A 26,834-nucleotide genomic window follows, 5' to 3' on the forward strand; every position below is an offset into this window, starting at 1 on the left:
ATAAATATTTTTTATTTTTATTTTTATTTTTTTTTAAGAAAGTAATACTTTTATTCAGCAAGGATGCATTAAATTGAAAAAGAGACAGTAAAGACATTTATAATGTTACAATAGATTTCTATTTTAATCAAATGCTGCTCTTTTGAATTTTCTATTCATCAAAGAATCCTGAAAAATAAAATGTATCATGTTTTCCACAAAAATATGAAAGAGCACAACTGTTTTCAACATTGATAATTAGAAATGTTTCTTGAGCAGCAAATCAGCATATTAGAATGATTTCTGAAGGATCATGTGACACTGAAGACTGGAGTAATGATGCTGAAAATTCACAGCAATAAATAACATTTTACAATATATTCACATTTCACAGTTAAATTGTAATAATATTTCACAATATTACTGTTTTTACTGATCAGATAAATGCAGCCTTGGAGAGCAGAAGATACTTCTTTCAAAAACATTAGAAATTGTTACCGACACCAAAATTTTGACCAGTAGTGTTTAGAGCAAAGTGCCACAGCGAATTGCTGGTGAGAGGAGGAATGTAATAGGGACACGTCACAGCCCAGAAATAAACTTGTATCATCCATAAAAGTACTTTGCCTCATCATGCCTGGAATATGCATCTTGCCTAATTCACTGTCATAACTTAGCTTTTTATATAAACAATACAGCAAAAACACATCACACCTTTTGAGTGTCCATCAAGATCACATGGCTGAGCCTCTTCTGATGCAGGACTGAAGTCCACGTTCCCCAGCTGCAGAAGACCTGCAAGGATCTTTGCAAAAAGACAACAATCATGTCATTTTACAAACTACAGTATAATATTTTTTTTCCAAAAAATTCTTCCATTAACAAAGTAGTTTACACTTAATTTTCTTGTCTACTGTGCAGTCTTATTTTGGTGCATGAATCCACATAACTTACATCAAAAACTACATGATGATTCACATTCATAAATCAAAAGGTTAATTTATGTATAGGTGAGTGAAGTAATTTAGCATCTCCACCCACTATTTATATAAATACGGTCTTTATAACATCATTACAGTCATTTAACAAGTTCTAATTAGTCCAAACAACTGAGTGTATTCAGTATCTAAAAACAATCAAACACCAACCAACATGGATACCATTCATCTCCAATCATCATTGAGGTTTTGATATAATTTTACCATTATCACTTACCCTAAAAATCTGTGTCCGTTTCCCCTCATCAATGCCAAGGTTGATCATGGCTTCCACCGTCTCTTGCAAACAGTCTTCTGCTCAGACACAAACAAACAGAATGCAAAATGTCAATATCACAGTGCCTCCTCAAATTCCTCATAAAACTTTCATGCTTCAAAATACAAATTCTTGAAGTACAATCCTTGCCTTCTAAGGTTTTCTCAGCATGTGGCAACCAAGCAAAGTCTTGCTCCAAAGGCAGCATCCAATCCAGTCTCTGTTTCTCTGTGGCTCCTTTCATCATCTTCAAATAAAACCAATAATAAACAACCAACATACACACCAACATAGAATTACCGTATTACTGGAAATAATCGAATAAAATATATAAGCCCATTTCCACCGCAGGAACTTTCCCCAGGAACTAGGGATTTTGGGGCAGTACTGGTGTGTTTCCACCGCAGGAACCAGGATCTAAATAAAGTTAGGTAGTACTTTTTCAAAGGTCAGGAAATTTTGGGGGTGGGACTTGGGCGCTGAACATGCTGATTGGTTGAGTTCATGCAGCATTGTATTTCAACCACCATTTATTCGCATAATTTTCAAAATATTACTGTTATTGAATCAGAATCAGAATGAGCTTTATTGCCAGGTACAAAGGTGCATCCACCTACTTGACTTGCGCTCTGTCTCAACTTTCAGCTCGCCCATGCGCTGTTGTACGCAGACCGTCCAAGTGGTCTCAAAAAATTGCCTGCACCCGGACGATGACGAAAATGACCTAATGCTGACGGTGCGCGGACGCGGAAGTATACTTTGGCCTTTAGACAGAACTGTTAACGACAACAGCGAACAAGAGGGAGAATGTGAGCACTGTGTGCTCAGGTGCTGCCGTTCTCGGCGCCATCAAAAGAAAAGTTCGATGGCGATATATCGGTCGACCATTAGTCTCATGAATCTACCATTTGTTCCAGGTCATATCGTTTTGGCTGAGCACAAAGTTATGTTTCATAACTTTATATACTTATATAAATTTACATATATTTATATATTTGTAACTTTATTCAAATGAAAATGAAAAGAGGCAATTCTGTTTGATTAAATATTTTGTTTCATTGTAATGCATGTACGTTCCCTGAACTACATTTCCGCGGCTATTAATAGACCATGTTTAAATGAAAACGAAAAGAGGCAGTAGTGTTTGACATCATATTTCGTCTTATTGTAAATACAGTGAGGAAAACTGCAGTAGCCAAGGCGAGCCGACTGACGTTATCAAATACACTGCTGTTTCATTTGCAGAATTACTGGACTTGCGTTGTCCCGTCCCCGGGAGTTCACACTCCCAAGTCAAACTTCCGAAGTCCAAACTACCAACTACTACGAAATTTGCGTACTTGGTATTGAGAAGCGGTCCTGGACTGGGAGGAGCAGTCGTGCGCAGTCCTACGTCACCAGACTATTTGTTTAATTTTCACTGTACTTTAGGCTGCGATGGAAACACAGACAGCAACAGGTCTGGGGAAAAAAGTTCCTGGGACAAATTTTTCCAGGTAATTTTGGTGGAAAAGTGGCTTATGACAGTATATACTTTGGTAGTATTTTTATTCCTGGTTAATTTTGTGAATGCAGTCTCTTAATTTACCTGGTAGAATATGTGAAAATTTCTCTCATTTGGTGCTTGGAAAGCCACTCTGGTCTTCTCCAAAAGATATGTCTGCACTGATGCCCCAACCAGCAGCTGAGAGCTGCATTAAAAACAAAAAAATCACAGACCTTTACACCAATCACAAGATTCTCCAGGTTCATTTCCATGTGTGAAACAAAGAGAAAGCAAAACTGACCCGTTGAGCTGAAGCTGAATGTATTTTCCAAAGCGACTGCTGTTGCTATTGCGTAAAGTGCAAGCATTCCCTGGGGAAGAAGGAAAAGGAAAATAAAGCCTTTTAGAAAGCATGTAATGAAGATATCACAGATCTTCAGAGAGGAAATGAGACTGAAACATCAACTGATCCCTGTATTTCTCACCAAACGCCTCCATGACTGGGTTGGAGTCCAGTACTCGTCTTTCTATCTTCTCTACGGTGTCCTGGCACTTCTGAGAAGAGGTGGCTACAGTGGCATAATACTTCATCAGACAGCGTGACGTCCATGTCTAAGGAGATATTTAATAAAGGAGATGTGGTCTAAATCATGTTGAGATTTGACTGTTTTCAGATCAGTCCTAAACTTAGTACTGTATGTATTTGAAATATTGAGCTTGACAGTTCATTTAAAGACCGTAAATAATGAGAAATCATTATTTCCTTTATTTTTAGAGACTTTATTGAAACGTATAGCAAAAAAGGCTTTCTAAACTTCTAAAGTTAAAAGCAAGCAGTGGGTTTATTTTAAACAGGTGTGATTTGGTAACTGTAATCTGATCTGAACCGTTTGAGCAGCACATTTCAGCTGGGAATGTTTTATGAATCTGTCACAATGTGATGCAGATTTACAAAGTGACTGGCATTTAAGAATAGAGCAACTCAAGAGTAAAGCACTGAGATGTTTACATAGAGCTAGGCCTGTTTTTAGACCCCTTTAATATCATGCCGTAGCTGTAAAACATAAGCATTGGAAAACATGAGCTTTAAAAAAAAACTCAAAAGTCAAGGTAATTCAAATTCAAAATGACAAGGTATAACACAAGTAGACTATTATTAACTATAAATGTTCTGTAAAAACAACAGCAGCTTTCAGCCTGTCACCATGATGTAAACATGAAATATCAGACATACAGTAGTAGTTACAGGTTTTTTTTTTTTATTCGATTGCGCTGCTTTTCGATTGTTTTTTCTATGTAAACATGGACGTGTTTGACAGTTGCGCTCGCATCTCTTGCAGCGTCTCATTCATGAAACGGCAGTCTAAAAACGCGGCACTCAAATTAACGTAAGTTCACTCCCATCTTCTTGCATTTTTTTTCCTATTCCACTGCCCACGTCGCATCTTTATCAACACAAAAGCGTATTCTGTGTGAATGGCGCCTCGTGATATGAGCGGTTACACTTCACATGCAAGCGGTTGGATCATTCTTTTCTAATTCTAACGTTTGGTAATATTTCTATTCGCGATTCCTCGATTTCTAAAAAATAAAATCGTGGCAAAACATTAAATTCGAATTAATCGATAAAATCGCCCAGCCCTATTGAACCAAACAATATTTAATTTATTACTTACATAGTCAATCAATAATGCCTGTTTTTGATACATCTGATGATAATCCAGTAAACTAAATACTTCAGGTTGGTTTAGTCACTTTTTGGTGACTACATTTTATAGCAAAACCAAACCAGTTGACATATTTCTACCAATGCACGGAATGAGGAATCAGACCACTAATATGACCATAAAAACCTCATTGTATTTAAGGCATATTTATGGCTTCCACACTAAAGCATTTGTAACTTCCATATTTTTACGTTAGAGATGTACTGACAGGCTTGAGCGTGTTTACCTGAGGTTGAGGAGCGGAGTGATATTCCCTCATCACATCCAGAGAGTACAGGTGAGGAATGGGCTGGAAGGGGTTGAGGGCGACCAGCGTGCAGCCAGCATGTGTGTAGAAAACCTTTGCGCTGTACCTGGCCTGTAGACATTTCAGCACTGCCAAACACAAAACACCACAGCTGTAATTCAACACTGACTCACAATAGGACATTTAGAACTGGTATGGAAGCTTGTTTTTGCCACAGAATAAAAATATAATAATAACGACTCACAATTCTGACTTTTTTTCTTGCAATTCTGAGTTTCTGAGTTTTTTTTTAGAGATACAAACAAGTGATTCTGAGTAAAAAATTCTGAATTGCAAGATGTTAACTCGCAATTGAGAAAAGAAAGTCAAAATTGTAAGATAAAAAGTCGCAATTACATTTTGATGTGATAGGACTATCAATATTATGAATCAGAATTCAAGCTTCATTCTAGAATTTCACAGGCTAGAACTAAAATCAGACATCAAAATATTGTAATGTGGAAAAATATCCTATCATCTGAATTGGGGAAGAAAAAAATCTTGACATTATTCACTTGCAATAAACCATCATAAGGCCAATGAAGAAAAATGACCAATAGAGTTACAGACATATATCCCAAGCGTTTTTGCACAAAGTACCTGTAGAAGGCGTAACCGGGTTGACTTTAGTGAGGTCATCGTACGTGTGAAGTTCAGCTTCATTGATAAGGAAGTCTCTGATGTCCCCTTCCAGTGAATCATTGAGAGATTTCCTGAGGTCCTGGGTTCTGTCTTTCAGTCCATGTACCTGCATGATGCAATTAATAAAGAATAGGCTCCATTTACTTTACAGTTGCAGCAATCCAATTTAGAAATGTCTCATAAGTACAAGCCCTGATGCCAATTCAACCACATCTTGACATTTCAATAGCAAACTTGATCTTCAGAAAATGTCAACAATTTTTCATTTTCTTTAAGAGTCCTCTATTCATAATATTCTTGTCTGAATCTGGAGAGAAATATGCACACTTGCACAGATCTGAGAGGACAACAGGGGGTGGACTTTTCCACTGGAGGATGCATAATTATGGGTTATGGACTCATGTTTTGGCCAGAAGTGATGGTTTGAAGTTAAAAACATCTTAATAATGGATTTGTTTCTTACAAACATGTAGGCCTAGCTCTTTACTTTACAAAATGTTAACCGATGGACTGGAGTGGTGTGGATTATGGTGATATTTTTATCAGCTGTTTAGACTCTCATTCTGATGGCACCCATTCTCTGTAGAGGATCCATTGCTGAGCAAGTGATTTAATGCTATATTTCTCCAAATCTGATGAAGAAACAAACTCATCTACATATTGGATAGCCTAAGGGTGAGTACATTTTCAGGACATTTTAATTTTGTGGTGAACTATTTCTTTAAAAAACACATCCTGTCACAGCCATGTATGCAACTGTATATTACAAAATGCACTATACCATAATTAAGCTTGCTTTATGTCAGATGTGTTTATGCATGACATCAAAGGAAAGAGCTTTTTACATTTATCAAGCCACTACATATGCTTGACATATTTCCAACACCTTTGGTTGACAACTTGAGATTTGACTAATTGCTTGTACTATTCCTTATTTGAAAGACAAAGCAAATGCTGAGCAACAATAGAGTAAGAACATTTTCCAAATATAACACGCCTGGACTTCATCACAAAAATTTTAAATGTCAGTAATAAGCGGAGATGCTTAATTAATTACACATCCTTCCTCTGACGCTGCTGTGAATCCATATGCTCTGATGAGAGCATGTGTCGAGAAGGGTCAGGACATGCTGAAGACAAGCTAATAATACACACTGTCTGCTGGACAGGCCTGCTCCTAATCCAATAACAAACACAGGCAAACGACAACAAGACTGGGAATCTGAACTGACTGGAGAGCATCTTAAAAACAAATAGTGGCAAGAGACTTTGGTTAGTACAGAAATCACACAGATCAGTTAAACACGAAACATTTGTAACGAGACTAGGCCTGTCACGATAACAACTTTTTGTTGTGTGATATATTGCCCCAGAAATAATTGCGATAAGCGATATTATTGTCATTTTAAAGACCATTTTATGCCACTGAATATATAATCATAATGTAACAGCATAATAATGCAAGAAGGCCTACACACTTCCAAATGACAACAAACTTTTAATTTTTAAGAATATTTAGATCATGGAAATTAAGCATAAAAATATTAGATACCTTAAAAAACATTAACATTAAATAGTAAATAAACATTTTCTAACAAAAAGTGCAAAGTAACAAGTAGAAAAAAAGAAAAATTCACAAAGAACTTGTATGGAGATTTTTTCCATCTACAGATTTTTCCTGACCTTTGTTTCTCAGTAAATTAAGGGTGCACACTATTGCTGAAAAACACAATCACTACTTAGCAGTAAGATGGCCGTATGCACAGAGGCACACATCCCTAAACAAGGCCATATCTGCAGATGAAACTTTTTTTGTAGAAGCATTTTTTCATTTGAACTAGCACCTCATGACTACACATTATGTACGAGAAACTGCAAAAGACACAGGCGCAAGTGGAATGTACAAAACATGGTGACATACATTTTTAAGTAACTATAATGGGCGATATCTTGCGTCCCCAAAAATTATTGAGGTCATGTACATATATTGCGCGATAAGTCGATATATTGATTATTGCGGCAGGCCTAAACGAGACAATTACAGATTCCCATAGAATTGATCCTATTTAATCCGTCAGGAACTTTCCGTTCCAACACTTGAGTCAATGCATGAATCATAATGACCCAGAACAAAACAGATGATGACTGTATCTGCGCCAGGGCCTGCAGGCATGAGAAACACTGCATGGCACAACAAACCAACTGCATTAGTCACACTTAACAGTAAACCAAATTTAATAACGGAGGGTGACCTTTGATGCTGCAACTAAATGAATGCATCAAACCCTATGAACACAGACAATATAAAATATAGTGCTAAAAATACGTCTTCATTTACTCCAAAACAAGTTGCAGGTTCCCTTTGGAATGACGTCAAATAACTTTGTTATGCCAAAAAAAGGCACGTCTGAAATGTTCAGGTTCTGCGCATGCTCAAATTAGGCTGACCTGCGGAATAATCCGAGTATGTTCTTCAGATTAACTGCACCGCTGCTTAATCCCACAATGACAACACGAGCCACGTCAATGAACATGCAAATGAGGGAACACCGGAAAAACAAGCCAGTTCAAATGAGTGATTAGAAATAAATCACAGTAAATCACTTTATTAACAGTTATTGTTCAGCTCAATAGAAAACTAGTCCCTAGTCATCTAAGTAATACCCGTTTAGGGTGGCATTAAAGGGATAGTTAACCCAAAAATTACAATTTGATGTTTATCTGCTTGCCCCCAGGGCATCCAAGATGTAGGTGACTTTGTTTCTTCAGTAGAACACAAACTGAGATTTTTAACTCCAGCCGTTGCAGTTGCATGCATGCATGTATGTATTTCTACAGTCTATATCTATCTGTCTATCTATCTAAAAAAATAGGAAACTATAATGGAAAAGAATGTTAAAAAATGCATTTTAAACAAATGTTTCATGTAGTCTTTTAATTAAATTATTTTCCAACTAATATGTGATCATATAGACAGCATGCATAATAATTATAAAATAATTTTAAAAGTCTTTTAATAAAATTTTAATTAAAATTAAGCCCTAAAACAGTATGAAAGCAACTGTAAAAGAATTAGAAACAATGAATTAATATTTAAGCAAATATTTAATATAGTCTTTTAATTAAATAATATTTCAACTAATATGTGATCATAAAAACCGCATGCATACTAATTATAAAAAATGTAACTAATATTCCTTTTATTTAATACGATTATTTAATTAATTAACTAATATTAAGTAATAAACCATTAGATAAAATAGTTTTAAAATATAAAAGAAAAAAAATAGTTATGTTAATATATTAGAAAAATGCATGTAGTCTTTTAGTTAGGCCTAAAAAATATTTCAACTAATATGAAGTCATAAAAATCTATATCTATCTATCTATTTTAAAATATAAAAATGTAAATTCAGTTAAGTGTGCACAAGTTTTTTTAAACTGATTTATATATATATATATATATATATATATATACTCACACACACTATATGTGTGTTCTGTATCAACTAACAGTCTATGTTTGTACTTCACTTATTTTCACGCTTGTCTCTTTTTACAGACAATGGCATCGGCAGAAGTAAAAGTTGCATTTGTCAGCAATCACAATGGGACGACCCTTACGGAGGTTTCGCTGGGATCCCTCTTAGCCCCGCTGTGTTTTCTCAGCCGAGGACTCTTCCTGATAGTCTTCCACCTTGGAAAAGGGGTTCTTCCGTTCTCCTGGGGATCCCATCTCCTGCTGGACTTCACAGCACTAATAATGCCTCTGGTCCTGTCATGCACCGCACTGAGCGACATCCTTCACTTTGTCATCATGGGCATCGCTGTAGTTGACTTAGTTGTCCTCTACCTCGTTTACAAGAACGGAAAGCATCCGAGCGTTCAAGGTTCCCTTTACAGTACAATTGACAGGTTTGTGCAAAGCAGAGTAGAATCCAACCTGGTCCCGTTTGTGACCGTGTTTCGGGTTCTGGTCAACGTGAAGACCGCCATAAGCATTTTGGCTGTTGATTTCAGCGTCTTCCCAAGACGTTATGCAAAAACAGAGATGTATGGAACAGGGGTGATGGATTTCGGCGTCGGAGCGTATGTAATGGCCAATGCGTTGGTGTGTCCCGAAGCAAGAGGAAAGGACATTCAAGGCTCGAAGATCAGTCATGGGTTTAAACAGTTGATTTCCGTCTGGCCGTTGGTCTTGTTAGGGTTTGTGAGACTTGCGAGCGTCAAATCATCAGGCTACCACGAGCATGTGACAGAGTATGGAGTTCACTGGAACTTCTTCTTCACGCTAGCCATCGTCAGAGTGGTGGCGTCCGCACTTCTGGCTCTTTTTCCTGTGGACGCCTCATGGCTTCTTGCTCTTCTCATTGGTGGAACCTACCAGGTTGTTTTGGAGACAACAGGTCTGAAGTCCTTCCTCATTCACAATAGCGAGCGCACAGGCTTTCTGCAGGCAAACAGAGAGGGCATCGTCTCAGTTGTGGGTTACATCGCCATCTATATGGCTGGGGTTCAGGTTGGCCGTTACCTCATGCAGAGCAGAAATTTGGTTAAAGACTGGATCAGAGTGATCCGTAACCTTCTGTTAACCAGTTTTGGGTTGTTCTTCAGTCTTTACATATGCCAGATATGCACTGAGCCAGTGTCACGCAGAATGGCCAATCTTTCCTTCTGTATTTGGACTGTAGCACAAGCTTTATTCTTTCTCTCATGCCTCAGCATTGGTGATTTACTGCTACTTTTTTCTAAAGCCATCTCTAATTTTTCATTTGTGTCTGCATCGTGGTGTCCGTATCAAAACAAGAAGTCATTACCAGATGAGAAAATGAGAAAAAATATGGATGCATTATGCCTCGTACAGTCTGTTAACCGGAATCAGTTGTTATATTTCCTACTTGCAAATACCATGACTGGTTTGACCAATGTGTTAATCGACACTCTGAACAGCAATGATGTTTTAGCTGTAAGTGTTTTGCTCTTGTATATGTTTATGAATAGCTTAGTCATATTCATATTGCATATCAATAAAATAACCATTAAGTTCTGGTAAACACCCTTTCATTTAGTTTTTTTTTTTTTGAATGGCTCTCGCAAAACTGCTGTAAAATACACTGTATATTGTTTGCATAGTTCAAATAAAATTGAATGTGTAATTTGTAAATATACTGCTACTGTGTATTACATATGAGATATGAATACATAGATTTATTTCATGTTAACAGTAGAACAGAAGATTTTTGTATTTTTATATGCCGCAATCGGCCAACTTTTTCCATGAGTTTAATTGTCTTTGTGCCTTTGCAGTTCACGATGTAGATAGCCTGTGTGATTAAAAACATGCCATGTAGTCATTTATTTAATTGATTATGAAAGATGCATGCATTATAATTATAAAAGAATTTGAAACATTTTAATGTTTGCTAATTAAGTCTAATATTAATTAATTAATTGAAATTAAAATGAATTCATATTAAAACTATATGAAAAATAATTGTAAAAGAATAAGAAAATTAACCAAATATTTCATATAGTCTTTTAATGAAATATTCTAACTAACATAAAATAAAAGAATGCATGCATGCATACTAATTATAAGAATTAAAAAAATATATGAATCAAACTTTTATTTAAATCATAAAAAAATATGAAAAGAATTGTGAAAGAATTAGAAAAAATGCAATTTAAGCAAACATTTAATGTTGTCATATAATTAAATAATATTTCAACCGAAATGCGATCATAAAAATAGCATGCATGCTAATTATAAAGAATTCTGATTCTGTCTTTTAATTAGACTTTAATATTAAGTCATAAAACTATATGGAAAATTAGTATAAAAGAATTAGAAAAAAATGCATTTAAACAAATATTTCATTTTAATTAAATAATATTTTATCTAACGTGATAAATACTGCGTACATATACCAATTATAAAAGAATTATAAAAATGATAAAAAGACAGATTTTTTGCTAATAATACAAAGTCGTTTAGACATTTATTTAATATGAAGTTATAAAACTATATAGTTGTCAAAGATTTAGAAAAATGCATTTGAACTGTTTAACTAATGTTTAAATAATATTTTAATTAATAGTTAATCAGCAAATATACGATCATAAAAATCGATTAACTTTTAGATGAACTTTTATGAAATTATGTTTCTTCTGCTCAATCAAACTGCACACGTCAGCAGTGTTGAGGAAAGTTACTTTTAAAAGTAATGCATTACCAGATTGGGGTGTAGACTAGAGCTGGGGATGCACCGATAGGATTTTTTTGGCCGATACGATACCGATTTTAACACACAACTATGGGCCGATACCGATATTGGTCAATTGCATAAAACAGAAACGAAAAAAAAAATCGATCGGTTCACTCCGAGCAGAATTGGTATTTAAAGGTTTCTGTTCCTGCGTTCCTCTGTATTATTACATTCCGAAATCGGTTCGAGTAGAAAAAATACAGGTTAATAACGTTATTTTTAAAACTTTTTCTTTGCCTATAATAATAGAGTACAGTATTTTCTTTACTTAGAAAGAAAAAAACACACGAGGGTCTCGATCTGGTAGCCTATCTTGCGCTTGGTCCTAGCCAATACGGCATCATCTTTTCTAGATTTTGACCAAATGTATTAAAGGGGTCATAGGATGCTACAGGCACTTTTAGAAGTTGTTTGAACTGAAATGTGTGTTGGTAGTGTGTACACAACCACCCTATAATGATACAAATCCCCCCAGTGTTTTTTTTTTTATCTGGTTAAATGTTTTCCCCTTTCTCTTTTATTAATATTATTATTATTATTATTTTATTATTATCATTCAGAAATAATGTAAGCTAAAACCTACATTATTTACACCGGTAAATAAAGCAAAATATTTACAAACACAATTAGGCTATTTTAGTTCCCTTCTCTCCACAACAAATCCTCTAAAGTTGTAAGCCAAAACAAATTAATTTAAAACCAAAACTGAAGCCTACCTCTCTCATTCTGCACAAATTCAAATGTTTCCATATTCATGACGTATCTGGATGCTCAAATATTATTTATTATGTAAACTATAGGCTTTGTTCTTCACTAGCATTTTCGACATAAAACATCATCCTTTACATAGACTATAACAGCACAGTGAGGCGGTGGTTACGCTGAACGGCACAGACTGTACTACGGACTATTTAAATTGAGCAGTGTAGCTTTTTATGTATCTTTAACTGTATTTTATTTTGATAATGAACAGGCTGCGATGTCAAGTTAGCAAAAAAATGTTGTATGTGCGTGTGAGTCGCTGACGCGATTCAAAACTGTAAAGCTTTTGCAAAATAAAGAAAACCGCTTTCCTTTCCGTGAACTTCGGAGCGCGTTACAATGATCCAAACTCAGCACAATTTTTACTTTCGTTTTGTTAATCTGTATATGCCCTTATATTCCTTTTTATGTAGCCTTTATAGTTTTATTCCATTTTCTCTGTTCACCGAAACGCTGCAGGTGCGTGATGTGAACTCGTGTGAATCCGTGTTCTACATGATCCTGCCATTTATGCTGGTTTCAAACACACAAAAAGCTGCATATTACCTGCCATTCATTTTCACTTAAATGTAGGCTAATGCTTAATTGGCGGTTCATGACATCTCCTCAGAAAAACTAACTCCGGGGCATTGCCAGTGCCACATGTTACCTATGATGAATTTACAGCTGAGCACGGGCGTTTCACTGGTTGGATGCGTCAGCGTCTCATTTGCATATGGCCGTACTATGCTGTCTGACAAACTATATTTTGTACAGATTTTATTTTGTTTTGGCAAGTATTTAATTATTTTGCCCAGAGAAAAATTTTGGATTATGCAACAGACATGCAACTCATTGTCTCTTTGCAATTAATTAATAAACTATCGGTATTGGCCCTTTTCATGCTATTTCTGATATGCCGATGGCTTTAAAATAATCAAAAATCGGCCGATAAATATCGGCGGCCGATACATCAGTGCATCCCTAGTTTAAGGCTCTGTGGTCAGGATAAGAGTGTATGTGTAAGCTAATAATCCTTAGCAAAGCTACAAAGGCTGCTGAGAAAGTGTTTGCGTTTTTGAAATGGACAAATATTGATTAATCTGGGTGAGAAAAGCAGGCATGTGAAAATCTAAATAGTATATTAATTGTATTATTATTTTAATTATTAGAAATATGTTGCTATTGTACTGTAAAAAAAAACAAGCATTTAATAATTTAATGTTATTAGTATTTAAATATTAAACTGAAATATTACTATTGCGATAAGACTATTGTACTGTAAAAAAGAAGTATTTAATAATAATAATATCTTAATTTGATTATTTAATCAAATTAAATTTGATTATATAAAAAATTAAATAAAAAAATATTACTGTTACAATAATACTACGGTACTGTAAAAAGCAAGTATTTAATAATAATAATAATAATAATGATAATAATAATAAAAGTTAATTTAATGGAACTATTATTTAAATTATGGAAATTAATCCAATAAATTACAGTTGCAATAATACTATTGTACTGAAAACAAGCATTTAGTTATTATTATTATTATTGTCATTATTATCATGAGAACAAAAGTAAAATTACAATATTGATATTTATGGTAGGGCTGCACGATTATGACAAAATCATAATTGTCGATTATTCCCTTGAAATTGTAATTGCGATTATTAATTAAGATTATCACAATTTACATTGAATGATGTTTATACCATTGTTTGATGCAACTGCATGCCGTATTTTTATATGAAAATAAAAAAGCTGAAAACACTCTAACTGAACAACCTTTAGTGCTTTTCTATAGTATTAAGCCTCAAATGTCAAATATACATCAGATTGGTTTCTTCTTCTGTATTGTATTATAATATTATACTAAAACTAAAATTAAAATAATGGGAAAAACCCTTAAGATAACATGTAGAAAGAAAAAAATGCGTCTTAAGCGCGCAGAATAACATAAGTGGACTTTGAACGGTTAATTGCCGCTTTGGATGATTACGTAATTGTGGCATCCATAATTGTAATCGCGATTAGAAATTCGATTAATTGTGCAGCCCTAATTTATGGGATGCCCTTTGCTTTTGAATGTTCGAAAACTAAAATTCACGGTCATACTTTTCACTTCAGAAAATATGAAAGTCCATATAAATACGTAAAATACATTGAAAAGTGGTCTGAATTGAAACTCATAGTGGAGGTGATATTGCGGTTGTGTCCACACACTAGCAGGCAGATCTGGGCAAAGACATGGCGCATCTGGTGGCTGTCTGCAGAGACGGGGAAGAGGACTATCTGTTTCTTGCACGCCAGATTCCCTTGTACATCGATGACTCGCTCACGGTAAGATCATTTATTGGTTGCACTTTGCATTTTACCAGCTCTAAAGCCAACGTGAAATGAACATTAAACCTATTTACTTAAAAAAAAAAAAAAAAAAAAAAAAAAAAAAAAAGGTCTTATTGTGTGTGTGTGATTAATCTGTCAATTTGGGTATTTTAGCAGCCAATACCATTAAACCGGTTAGAAGTTTGTCTTGGCAGGCACTTTTGTATTAAGCAGTTATGTTCCCCTATACATGCATTACTGAAAGCAAACTGATTTCACGGTATTATATAGGAAGAAGCACTGCGTTATTTTGATGATATATACACATTTTTATGTAGATGGTGATGGAGTTTCCTGACAGTATTCTGGACTTTGACAGCTGTCAGATCAACAGTTCACAAATGAAGCAGTTTATTGAGGTAAACTATGACATTTTCTCATTTTCACTGTTTGGCAATGAATCTCATGAAACCTGTTAAGAGTCATATTTCACCTAAACCAAAGGGAAGAAATTAGGAAAATTATTTAATATTAAGGGCTTATTTAAATCTGTAACATAAAAAAATTACTATTCACGACAATTAATTTGAATACCCTCTAATTCTCATTACAGTTATGCAAAAAAAAAAAAAAACATTTTCCATACTCTATATTAATAGTGGTAGTATTTATTGCACTGCCTTTAATTTGTTCATTTTAGTGCTGGGCAAGGATTAATCGCGATTAATCGCATCCAAAATAAACGTTTGTGTACAAAATATATGTGTGTGTGCGGTGTATATTTATTATGTATATATAAATACACACCCATGCATGTATATATTTAAGAAAACATTTGTTTATATATTAAATATATATATATACATGGAAATATTTTTCAAAATATGTACTGTATGTGTGTCTTTATATATACACAATAAATATACACAGCACACGCATATATTATATAATATATGCCCAGCAATAGTTAATTTTAATAAAAATACCGTAATTAAGGTATGTCACGTTCATGAATCTTGGGCTGTCAAATAATTGTCACAAATAATCTTTGCTTATATATGTATATGTATGTATGTGTGTGTGTGTGTATATATATATATATAGGGGTGTAACGGTTCACGTATTCGTACTGACATTTGTACCCGTATTCGGTACGGGTCTTTCGGTTCGGTACGCACGTGTACCGAACAAATCATAAAAAATTTTTCAGGAAATTCAGACAATAAATGCCATTTTGGCGCTCTTTGATGAGGCGCCACAGCTCGCTGTTTAAACGCCTCGGTTCTAACGGCAGCGAGGATCGCGAGTGATTGTGATCCCTTTATCTTAATTACTGGCTTTAATGTGAAATAACATGAATTAACATCTCATGCCTCATGTAATCGCACAATCAGTGTTTCACTCACGGAAAGATGTGATTAAAGAGGTTTAATGTCACGTAGCATTTCATTTACTTCAGGCAAGTTATCCGTGTCCACAGTTCGTCAGTTCACCAGAGAAATTAAGTCTAGAGAAGAGCATTTTGCGAAATATTAGACTATATACTCATTATATTTTACTTTAGGCCTACCTGTTAGTGATGTCTTAATTATTTAATGTAGGCTATATTTAAATAAATCTTTTACGAAACAAGTTATGACAGCCACTGTGTAAATGATTATATTTCAACAACAAATAGAAATTGTCCTTTGAACAGATGAGACCAAAATGGAGATGTTTGGCCATAATGCACAGCAGCACTTTTGGTGAAAACCTAACAAGCATATCGGCACAAACACCTCAAACCAAATGTCACACTTGCTGGTGGAGGGCTGATTATTTGGGACTTGTTTTGTAGCCACAGAACCGGGGCACCTCACAGTCATTGAGTCGACCATGACCTCCTCTGTATACCAAAGTATTCTAGAGTCAAATATGAGGACATCCATCCAACAGCTAAAGCTTGGCCACGATTGGGTGATGCAACAGGACAATGATCCCAAGCACAGCAGCAAATCTACAACAGAACAGCTGAAAAGAATCAAGGTTCTGCAAAAGCCTAGTCATAGTCCAGACCTCATCCTGACTGAAATCATGTGGTGAGAGCCGTGTATAAACAAATGCCCACAAACCTCAATAAACGTTGTAAAGAAGAGTGGGACAAAATTCTTCCAGAACGATGTGAGAGACCGATAAAGTCATACAGAAAATGATTACTTCAAGTTATTGCTGCTAAAAGTGGATCTACTTGCAAATGAATCATAAGGTGTCCTAACTTTGTCACACATAGCTTTTCCATTTTGGCTTTATTTTTTGTTAATCAAATAATGACGCGGTGTGATATGTCATGTGATATTGTTCATCTGAGGCTTTATTTCCAAATTGTAAGACTTTCCAAGGACCCGATGATTTTTTTATTATCTCCCGATACAGAAAACCATGGAATTTAATAGGTTGTCCTAACTTTTTCACATGAATGCATATATATAGAATATCAGTTTTCCAGCTTGACAGAGGCACAGAATGCAAAAAAACAAAAAATGATAGCGAGTCAGACTTTTATGACTTCCAGCTTCACTTTCCCACCTGTGTTTTTTGGTCCACCAGCATTACAGCATGCTAAAGCAGCAGGACCTGAACATGGCGTTGATGGTGATGTCTCGTGAGGTGTTCAGCGCTCTGTCTCAGTCTGTGCCGTGCGTGGGCTGCCGGCGCAGCGTGGAGCATCTGTTCTCTCAGCTCACGGACTCTGGATACTTCGCACTTGAACCGCTCACTCTGGGATCCTCTGGAGTGCTGTCAGTCACACGGGTGTGTCTCACAGACCCCAGGAAGCTCTACACGCTCTTTTACGTTCATGGGTAAGTGTTACATTTGAACACAACTGAAGTCCACATTAAAATCAAAACTGACCCCATTTACTTTTTATTAAATGTGTGTGTGTGTGTGTGTGTGTGTGTGTGTGTGTGTGTGTGTGTGTGTGTGTGAGATTTTGCACTGAGCAAGTTATTCCAAAGAAAACGTTTTGTAATTTTTCTTCAAGGTGGAATGATGGGCAGGGAAAATATTAACTATTAATCATCATCATAGCCTTACAATCCAATGAATTTAAGCTTCAACCTTTTTTTGGTCTGTTAGTTTGTTTTCTTTTGCCTATATGATTTAGTTGTTGTTTTTCATTCTAATATGTGTGCTTTGTCTTGTTGCAGGTCAAAGTTAAACAACGTAATTGATTCCATTCCCAAGAGTAAAAAGAATAAACGCTGTCAGCTGCACTCTTTAGACACGCACAAACCGAAGCCTTTAGGGTGAGTTAGTAACTTGGTTTTTAATTATCATGTGACATTTGGTGTTTGAGATGACAGTTTCTTCTTTTGTGCTTCCGTGACAGCATAACCAAACTAATTTTAGCAATCAATTTAGGAATTTTTTAGGAATCAAAGAAAAAATGAAAATTTTTTAGTAATACTGATAGTGGTCAGGGTCTGAAATTAATGGGGGTTTAGGGCAAAAATGCCTCCCAAATTCAACATAAGGGGTCAAAAACTGCCCCTACAGAAATAAAACAAAATCTATTACTTGTACTGTATTACAGAAACTGTTGAAATGAATAAAATTTATAAAAATTAATAATCATTATTACATTATATATTACAAGAGGGCAATAACCAATAATGACAATGATTTTTGTCATAAAATTACAGTTCCTGTTTGTTTCCATTTTATATAGACCAGTTTTATGTAAGATGAGAGAACTTACCTTGATCACATAACATTATGCAATTGTTGAATGCATAAGCAGTCTTGTGTGAATAAACGCACCATGTCAGATGCATTGGTAACAGCCTATACTGAATTAATTTTATAAATATAATTATTTTACATAAAAGTCAAAACCGATTCATTTAATGAGGTAATTATAAAAATTGCCCTTACAAAGGGCAAAAAAAAAATGCCACTGGAAATTAGTCCATGGGAAAATATTGCCCTTTAATGGAAAAGTACATTTCTGATCCTGGTAGAGATGTAAGTGACCGTATCAGTAGGTTGCTTGGTAACCATGGTTATGGATCCGCAGGGGCAGCTGGATGGACGTGTGGGAGCTGATGTCACAGGAGTGTCGTGATGAAGTGGTTTTGATTGACAGCACCTCTCTGCTGGAGACTCTGGAGACGTACCTGCGCAAACACCGGTGAGAAATTGTGATCTTGTGACCTCAACTTATTTCTCTTAATTGGCTCAGTGACAAAAATGTATTTTATTGGTTGCCTTTTTTTTTTTTGTTTGATTTTCAATATCATTCTCAGGTTCTGTACGGACTGTAAGAACAAGGTTCTGAGAGCGTATAACATCCTGGTAGGAGATCTGGACTGCAGTAAAGAGAAGGGCTACTGTGCGGCTCTGTATGAGGGGTTACGCTGCTGCCCCCATGAGCACCACATCCACGTCTGCTGTGAGACTGATTACATCGCCCACTTACTGGGCCGAGCAGAACCAGAGTTCGCTGGGGGTTATGAGTGAGTGATCCAATCCTTATGGAGTTTGTTTGATGCTGTGTAACGAGCATTAAAGTCACACCATATCATCAACTGGAAATTGGATGCATTAGCTATTCTGTTATCATAGATATACCTTCATAAAGAATGTGTGGATCATTTACAGGCGTCGAGAGAGACACGCGAAGACCATAGATATCGCACAGGAGGAGGTGCTGACGTGTCTAGGAATTCACCTGTACGAGCGGCTGCACAGAATCTGGCAGAAGCTGCGAGCAGAAGAGCAGACGTGGCAGATGCTCTTCTATCTGGGCATTGATGCGCTCCGCAAAAGCTTCGAGGTAACAATCTCATGAGCATCATCTAATTCCCAAATGTTTCTTTCCATCAGTGGGGTATAAATCCAACAGTTAAAATCATTATAAACAGTATTATATTTTCAACACCATTTAAGCGGTATATGTATATATTTTGTTGACATAGGTAAAAAAAAGTTATATTTATATAAATTCAGTACAAAATAAAACTGCTTGTGTAATATTTTTACCTTCTGATGGTATGCCTTCTCCATTTATTAACATTTTGTTGTTTGACTTTATTTAGTGAAGGAGTTTTAGGGCCAGATTTACTAACAGCTTGCATCAGCGCAAAAGAGCCGTTACAAAAATTACTGTCAGAACTTATTGAAGAGACACAGTGAAACATTTGTGTTGAAAAGGCATAGACGGAGTCATTTTTGTGTCTGAACTTACTGCTTATGAATTTGTAGGAGTTTCCCATTCAGATGCATTATTTATGGCGGGAGAGTATTTAAATGAATCATGCAATGTAGTTTATTGGTATTTGCACACCAGTTTGATTGCATTGATCGTTATGGATATGTTTTTTAATTTGCGCATTGTCTGTAGATCCACAGAACTTTCCACTCTCGTCTGTGCTTTTATGTAATTGCACTCTCACAATAATTTGCCCTTTTTAGTAAACCTGGCCCTTAATTCCTATTTTGTACTTCTGGAAAGTGTTGTATATTATAATGTGCTCACTTGATTTATGTTAAATGACGTGCAGATGGCGGTGGAGAGGGTTCAGGGCATCAGCCGGCTGGAGCAGCTCTGTGAGGAGCTCTCAGAAGAGGAGCGAGCCAAAGAACTCAAACAGGAGAAAAAGAGGCAAAAACGCAAGAACAGACGCAAAAACAAGTGTGGCTTCGAACAAGAGGCGGAGGGGGGAAAAGACAAAAGTCTTGATGAGGTAATGACTCATTTAATGTGTCTCTGTTCCTCTTCCGAAGTCTCTTCTGCTCGCCAAGGCTGCGTTTATTTGATTATAAATACAGTAAAAACAGAAATATTATGAAATATTTTTACAATTTAAACAAGTTTTCTATTTGAATATATTTTAAAATGGAATTGATTGCTGTGATCAGAGCTGAATTTTCAGCATCATTACTCCAGTCTTCAGTGTCACATGATCTTCAGAAATCATTCTAATATGCTGATTTGCTGCTCAAGAAACATTTCTGATTATTATCAATGTTGAAAACAGTTGTGCTGCCTCAGATTTATTTTGTGTATGTTCTTTCAAAAGAACAGCATCTATATGAATTAGAAGTCTTTTGTAATATTATAAGTGTGACCCTGGAGCACAAAACCAGTCATAAGGGTCAATTTTTCGAAATTGAGATTTATACATCATCTGAAAGCTGAATAAATAAGCTTTCCATTGACGTATGGTTTGTTAGAAAAGTATAATATTTAGGCCGAGATACAACTATTTGAAAATCTGGAATCTGAGGGTGCAAAAAAATCTAAATATTGAGAAAATTGCCTTTAAAGTTGTCCAAATGAAGTTCTTAGCAATGCATATTACTAATCAAAAATTAAGTTTTGATATATTTACAGTACGAAATTTACAAAATATCTTTACTTAATATCCTAATGATTTTTGGCATAAAAGAAAAATCTATCATTTTGACCCATACAATGTCTTTTTGGCTATTGCTACAAATATACCCCAGCGACTTGAGACTGGTTTTGTGCTCCAGGGTCACAAATGTCTTTACTGACAATTTTGACTAATGCATCCTTGCTGAATAAAAGTATTAATTTCAATTAAAATTCACTCAAATTGAATTAAAAATGTACTTATTTAAATAGTATAGCCTAAATAATAATGTGGATTTCGGTTAGACTAACTGTATTGAATGGAAGATATATTTACAATAAATACAGCAAAAAGAAACATGGTTGTGAAAACTGTTCTGTCAAGCTGCTAAAAAATGTAGTTATTTGCTGCGCAACACTCTTCTTGAATTTTTTTCACTTTCACCCTCATTCACTTCCTCTTTATCTTTGCACAGGGTTCGTCTGAGTCTGTGGACGGCGGCTGTAAGTCGTGTGGCAGTGGAGAGGAGTCTGTCGGCAGCGTGGAAGTCATCATCACCAGCGTGAGTTCAACCTGCACCTGCCCCGCCGCCGCCTCCATCCTGCATTCCCCCAAAACCAAGAAAGGTAAAGAAAGCTTTTCGTTTTCTTTAGTAATGGAATTATGCATAGAAGTTGCCCAGAATGCACCTGACTGGTGAGTTTGTGTCTGTTTGTTCTTCTAGCACTCTTGCCTCACAGTAACTGCAGTGACTGTGGTTACTGTTCCAGTATGGAGGGCAGCGAGACGGGATCCAGAGAGGGCTCAGACGTGGCCTGCACCGAGGGCATGTGCAACCATGATGAAACGGGTATGGTAATAAATGTGGCAAATATAGAGGAGTCTTTATTTTTATTGATAAGTATAAGAGTTGATGTTGTGATGGGTTGGTCTGAAGGGTTTTTACAACAAAAGTAAATAACTGGACACAAAATATCGATTTGAGGTGAAATGTTTTATTAGCTCACTAAACGCAAAGCTTCCAAGAAGACATAACGTTCCTAGCAAATGGCCTTGAGCCGAGATGAACAAACAAGTTCAAGATGAGCATTTAAGGGATGATGTACAGTCATATCACTTATTGCACATATTATTACTGCATAAATAATGATGAGGATATGAAATATTGATTTGAGATTAAACCGTTTTAGAATCTTGCCTATTTATTACCTTACCCATTATAATCCATTATATACTGTTAGCAAAACAAATGTTCTGACAAAGTGAACACTACAGCAATGTTACAGTATTTTCAGTAAAACGGCTAACTGTTATAAAAATTTAACTAATTCAATCATAATAATTTTATTATTTAATACATTTTTAGAATAGACCTGGAGATTCGCTAGTAAAAAGGATAGCCCTGTGCCATAATTTAAAAAACATTTCATATTAAGTAAACTTCAAACCCATTAATATATCTATTGATGGATCACTTAAGACTTACTGATAAAAATTACTGTATAATTAAACCCTTTTTGGAGTGTTTCTTTATTGCAAGATGCGCATTTCTTAATATTATGCCTTAAATGTGTTTTAATATCAGATTATCTCCGTATAATACCAGATATTTAAAGTGTACCTGAGGTATAATTGCAAATAGTTCCACTCTAGCACAATCAAATATACTTATAATATCTATATGTTGGACATCAGCACTACTTCCGCACAATTAAAGTGCATTAAGCGCAAAATTAAAAATACAAATGCAGGGTAATTTTGAGTACATAAATACCTAAATGTATTTGTAGTATACTTGGCACAAAATGAATGTATTTTAGTATTTTTTATTTTTTTCACTGGGGTTACCTTGTACATATTCCAGATACATTGAATATGTATTTGTTAATCTCCAGATCTATTCTAAAAATGTATGAAGATTTCAGACAACTCTGTACAGCCAGCCGATCAGATCTGAGCTTGCTGTTGTGCAAGCGCTCCTGCCATTTTTATGTGCAGCCAGGATCATATATAGAAGATTGCTTTGATAGACATTTGATAGTGATCATGTTTGTGGTTATCTCCAGGTGAATACTCATGTAGTCACCGCTGCTCAGAAGAGAAGGAAGAGGATGCTGTGGACAGCTGTGTGGAGTGCTGGGCAAACTCCGAAGACAGCACAAAGGGCAAAAATAAAAAGAAGAAAAGAAAAAACAAGGCGTCACTTTGCAGGAGCGAGCATGTGAGTTCACACTTGTTTTGGACTAAGTAGCCAAGTGCTTTCTTCTAGATGCTTCTCAGGTACATTTATATTTAGTCATTTAGCAGATGCTTTTTTCCAAAGCGACTAACAAATGAGGACAATGGAAGCAATCGGAATCAACAAAAGAGCAATGATATGCAAGTGCTATAACGAGATTCTGTACATGTACACGTAACAAGGTTTTTTTATTTTTTTATTATATAATAAATAAAAAGAAAACGGATAGAATAGAACAAGCTAGTGTTAGAGGCCTTTTTTGCTTTTGTTAATTGTATAATATATAAAAAGAAAACCAATAAATAGAATACAAAAAGATTAGAGAAGCTAGTGTTAGTTTTTAATTTAAAAAAAAATTTTTTTTTTTATATATATATATAAAGAATAGAGAGTGCTAGAGTTAGAGGGTCAAATAAAGATGGAAGAGATGTGTTAGCCGATTCTTGAAGGTCGGATTGAGTAGGGCAGGTCATTCCACCAGGAGGGAACATTTAATGTAAAAGTCTGTGAAAGTGATTTTGTGCCTCTGGGATGAACAATAAAGCGACGTTCACTTGCAGAACACATGGTAAATTGATCTTGTTGAACAAGGTTTTTTTTTTTTTTATAAATAAGCCGTTACTGGTTACATAACATAGCACATATATATCATCATAAAGAGAAAAATAAATGAATTTATAAAGACACATAAAAAATAAGGTAGAAATATATATATTTATATCTCATCTGATTCAACAACAATCAAAATATTTAACTGAAATATTAGTTGTTTTAAGTGATGCATGCCATCGAGTTGCAGGTTGTGATGATTTCCGGTCTCTTGTAGGGATCTAAAGCAGAGGAGAGCTGTGTGTCTGACGGCAGTAGGAGAGGATCTGGATCTCCTGCCGTTCACGAGTCTCCGTCCCCTTCACCGCACCCCTGCAGAAGCAAAGAAACTCCATGCTGTGAATCCTATGAGAGCTTCAGCCATCATGTGAGCAGCAGCAGACACTTCCACAGTCAGCCTGTCTTACCGGACACCTGCGCCAAGAGCCTCATGGAGTTACTGGTGAGTCTGATAGCTAATACCACAAGCTGTCACATTTTTGTGAACCAGTGTTATTTTACTATTATATTTATACAACGATATAATCATTATGGGCTACAATACGGCTTTTTTTTTTTTTTTGCCATTTCAAAAAGACAAAATATTTAGGTTGTGAAATTAAAGCTCAATAAAACTCTTCCCTCTGGGCAATCTTTTACCAGAATTAGCACTAAGCATCTTTTACTAACACTTTTATTTTTCTCCCAATAAATTATGCTTTTTTTTCACCAAATGTTTAGATTTTATAGAATGTGTACGCAAAATTTGTTTGTAGTAGCATTACTTTTGATGCTGATTGATCAGCTAACCTACTTTGTAATATATTACACAAAGTAGTGTGTATTTCATGGATTGTGTTTAACACATAAAAGAGTGATCATCACTCTGGGTATCACAATCAGATTATGAAAAAATGGTATCGGTACATCCCTACTTTTAAATGAGCTTTTCAGTTCATTTTAGTTTAAGCTTTAGTAGTTTTATGCGCTTTTGTCATTTTCATTACTTTTTTTCTTTTTAAATATTTCCATATAGCTTTATTTTTTCCAATGTTAACAATTTTAGTACTTAAGATTTTTTAGAACTCCAACTTTTCAGTTCAAGGCAACAATTTCAGTTTGTTTTCGTAAGTAGTTTATATTAGTTTTTGGTCTTTTTAAATGTCCATAATTTTCATTTTAGTTGTAGTAATACGAATTTTTAACCTTTCGACAGTTGCTAAAACTTTTTTTTTTCCAGTTAGTTTCTCAGAAAGCAATTTTTAAGTTTTTCATATAGTATTTTATTACAGCTTTATTTCAGTCTCCGAAAAAGATTTTTAATATTCAACATTAACAACAATAAGTTTGAGCCGCCTCTTAAGTCTACCTCTAATAGATCGACACACTCAATAGTAAAATATTGCTGGAGACTGTTGAACAGTGATAGACTGATGATCAGTGATTTTTAAAACAAAAATGTATAGTAAATAGTACATCAAGTTTTATATTAAATTAAAAATGTTATTTGATTACAGACCTCTAGGATGTATTCCAGTTTAATAATGTACTCGTGTCAGTTAATTAAAAATGAATTGTGAAATTGTTTATTACTCACTGCTGTTTGTTTATTGAAATAGTTGCAAGTAGTGACTTTTTGCTGTAATTTCTTTGTGCACAGAATGAATCTGAAGTGACCTCAGATGAAGAGAACTGTCTGACGCAGGACGAGATCCAGTCGTTCGTAGAGAACAACAAATCGTTCTACCGCACACGAGACGAGTACAGACAGCACCTCAAAGATCGCTTCACCAAATACTGCCGCGGAGAGTGGCTCCAGGCCACCAGCGTCAACTAGACTCACCGCCGCACACGCACACTTAACTCACACTTATTTTTATAGAGCGTCAAAACACTCATGATCACTGCTGCATTGAGTTTAGGAATATGAAATGGGTAAGAGAATCAATTTCAGTGCTGTATTTGATGATGTTCATGTTTGTTGGGTAATGTTACACGTCTTTTGCATCTATATACACGTCTTTCCCTTCAGGCCCCTCCTCTTTCACTCTCAATCCTTCTCAACCAGTCACAGCTGGCTTTGTTTTCCTTTCTCTCTTGTCACACTGATTAGGGAGCAGGTCGTTAGGAACACAGTTGTAAAATTGATCATGAAGCTTGCAGGCCTTGACTGTAGGGTTAGGTGTTGGTAGTCTTAATGTATTGTTTGTTAAACATTTCTTTGTTTTAGGGGGGGGGGGTTTCTCCCAAATTTTCACTGAGTGTGACAGTTTTAGTGGCAAGAATTGTACCGATAAATGTGTACAGAAATAATTATCTGAGTAAAAAGATTTTACAGGAAGATGAAAACATCCATTTATAAAGATGACTGAATGTGATGTTGAAAGCAATGTGCAAAATTTACAAAATAAAGAATATTTATTAATATGCATCAGATTTGAATGTATTTTCTGTGTGTAATTTTTTTTTTTTTTAATAGAATCATGTATCTTGAGTGTTTGTATTGTTGTGTAGGTTTGTAAATATCATATTTGGTTAACATATCAAATGACTTAAGTTCATATAAAGGTTGCTAAAACAATTTTACTTTTTTTTTTTTTTTTTTTTACACTTCTAAACTTGTATTATCATCATAAGCCTTGTTAAATGTTAAAACTATAGTCAGCCACTAGATGGTGTGTTTTGTTCTGATTTTTCCTCTTACCAAAAGTACAGATTATCAGAGTGAGCTAAAAGTTTGCTGAAAACTGAAAAAAAGGTTGTACAGTGACCGAAATAAGAATAAGAAGGCTGATACAGATAACTGAAACCATAAATAACATTTTTGAAATAAATATAATTTTTTTTATTTCATGTAGTTGCCAAGGCAATATTTCTCATTTTCATTTAGTTTAACTATTCGCTAAAACTGAAATAAAAATTACAAAAAATCA

The 26,834-nt window shown here is 35.2% G+C and overlaps 4 protein-coding genes across 4 annotated transcripts in view; 2 read left to right on the plus strand and 2 right to left on the minus strand.

Annotated features, from left to right (window-relative positions):
* The window catches only part of LOC107591502 (unconventional myosin-XIX-like), an 8,938-nt gene extending 5,611 nt beyond the window's left edge, over positions 1–3,327 (minus strand). The window contains exons 1-6 of the mRNA XM_016280660.1: positions 3,205–3,327; positions 3,021–3,090; positions 2,822–2,924; positions 1,384–1,480; positions 1,195–1,271; positions 694–784 (exon numbers count right to left, since the gene is read on the minus strand). Coding sequence (XP_016136146.1) covers positions 694–784; positions 1,195–1,271; positions 1,384–1,480; positions 2,822–2,924; positions 3,021–3,090; positions 3,205–3,310 — 544 coding nt within the window. The 5' untranslated portion in view covers positions 3,311–3,327. The remainder of the gene's footprint in view (positions 1–693; positions 785–1,194; positions 1,272–1,383; positions 1,481–2,821; positions 2,925–3,020; positions 3,091–3,204) is intronic.
* A 1,306-nt stretch (positions 3,328–4,633) lies between these two features.
* On the minus strand, positions 4,634–5,486 carry LOC107591503 (unconventional myosin-XIX-like). The gene is made up of 2 exons (XM_016280661.1): positions 5,333–5,486; positions 4,634–4,821 (listed from the first exon to the last, which is right to left on the minus strand). Exons 1-2 carry the CDS (start codon positions 5,484–5,486, stop codon positions 4,634–4,636), a joined length of 342 nt encoding a protein of 113 aa, XP_016136147.1.
* Positions 5,487–8,939: 3,453 nt separating this feature from the next.
* LOC107591517 (phosphatidylinositol-glycan biosynthesis class W protein-like) lies at positions 8,940–10,547 on the plus strand. Its single transcript, XM_016280683.1, has one exon. The coding sequence runs from the start codon at positions 8,940–8,942 to the stop codon at positions 10,425–10,427; it is 1,488 nt and encodes a 495-aa protein (XP_016136169.1). The 3' UTR covers positions 10,428–10,547.
* Positions 10,548–14,534: 3,987 nt separating this feature from the next.
* Positions 14,535–26,337, plus strand: LOC107591474 (gametogenetin-binding protein 2-like). Its single transcript, XM_016280624.1, has 13 exons — positions 14,535–14,730; positions 15,054–15,134; positions 17,302–17,555; positions 17,904–18,002; positions 18,773–18,886; positions 19,002–19,211; positions 19,357–19,531; positions 20,259–20,441; positions 21,550–21,700; positions 21,799–21,924; positions 23,141–23,295; positions 24,140–24,364; positions 25,562–26,337. The coding sequence occupies exons 1-13, from the start codon at positions 14,638–14,640 to the stop codon at positions 25,736–25,738; spliced, it is 2,043 nt and encodes a 680-aa protein (XP_016136110.1). The 5' UTR covers positions 14,535–14,637; the 3' UTR covers positions 25,739–26,337.
* Positions 26,338–26,834: the final 497 nt, after the last annotated feature.

This window comes from Sinocyclocheilus grahami, unplaced genomic scaffold (genome assembly GCF_001515645.1).
Source record: "Sinocyclocheilus grahami isolate Dianchi unplaced genomic scaffold, SAMN03320097.WGS_v1.1 scaffold142.1, whole genome shotgun sequence".
Taxonomy (NCBI): Eukaryota; Metazoa; Chordata; class Actinopteri; order Cypriniformes; family Cyprinidae; genus Sinocyclocheilus; species Sinocyclocheilus grahami.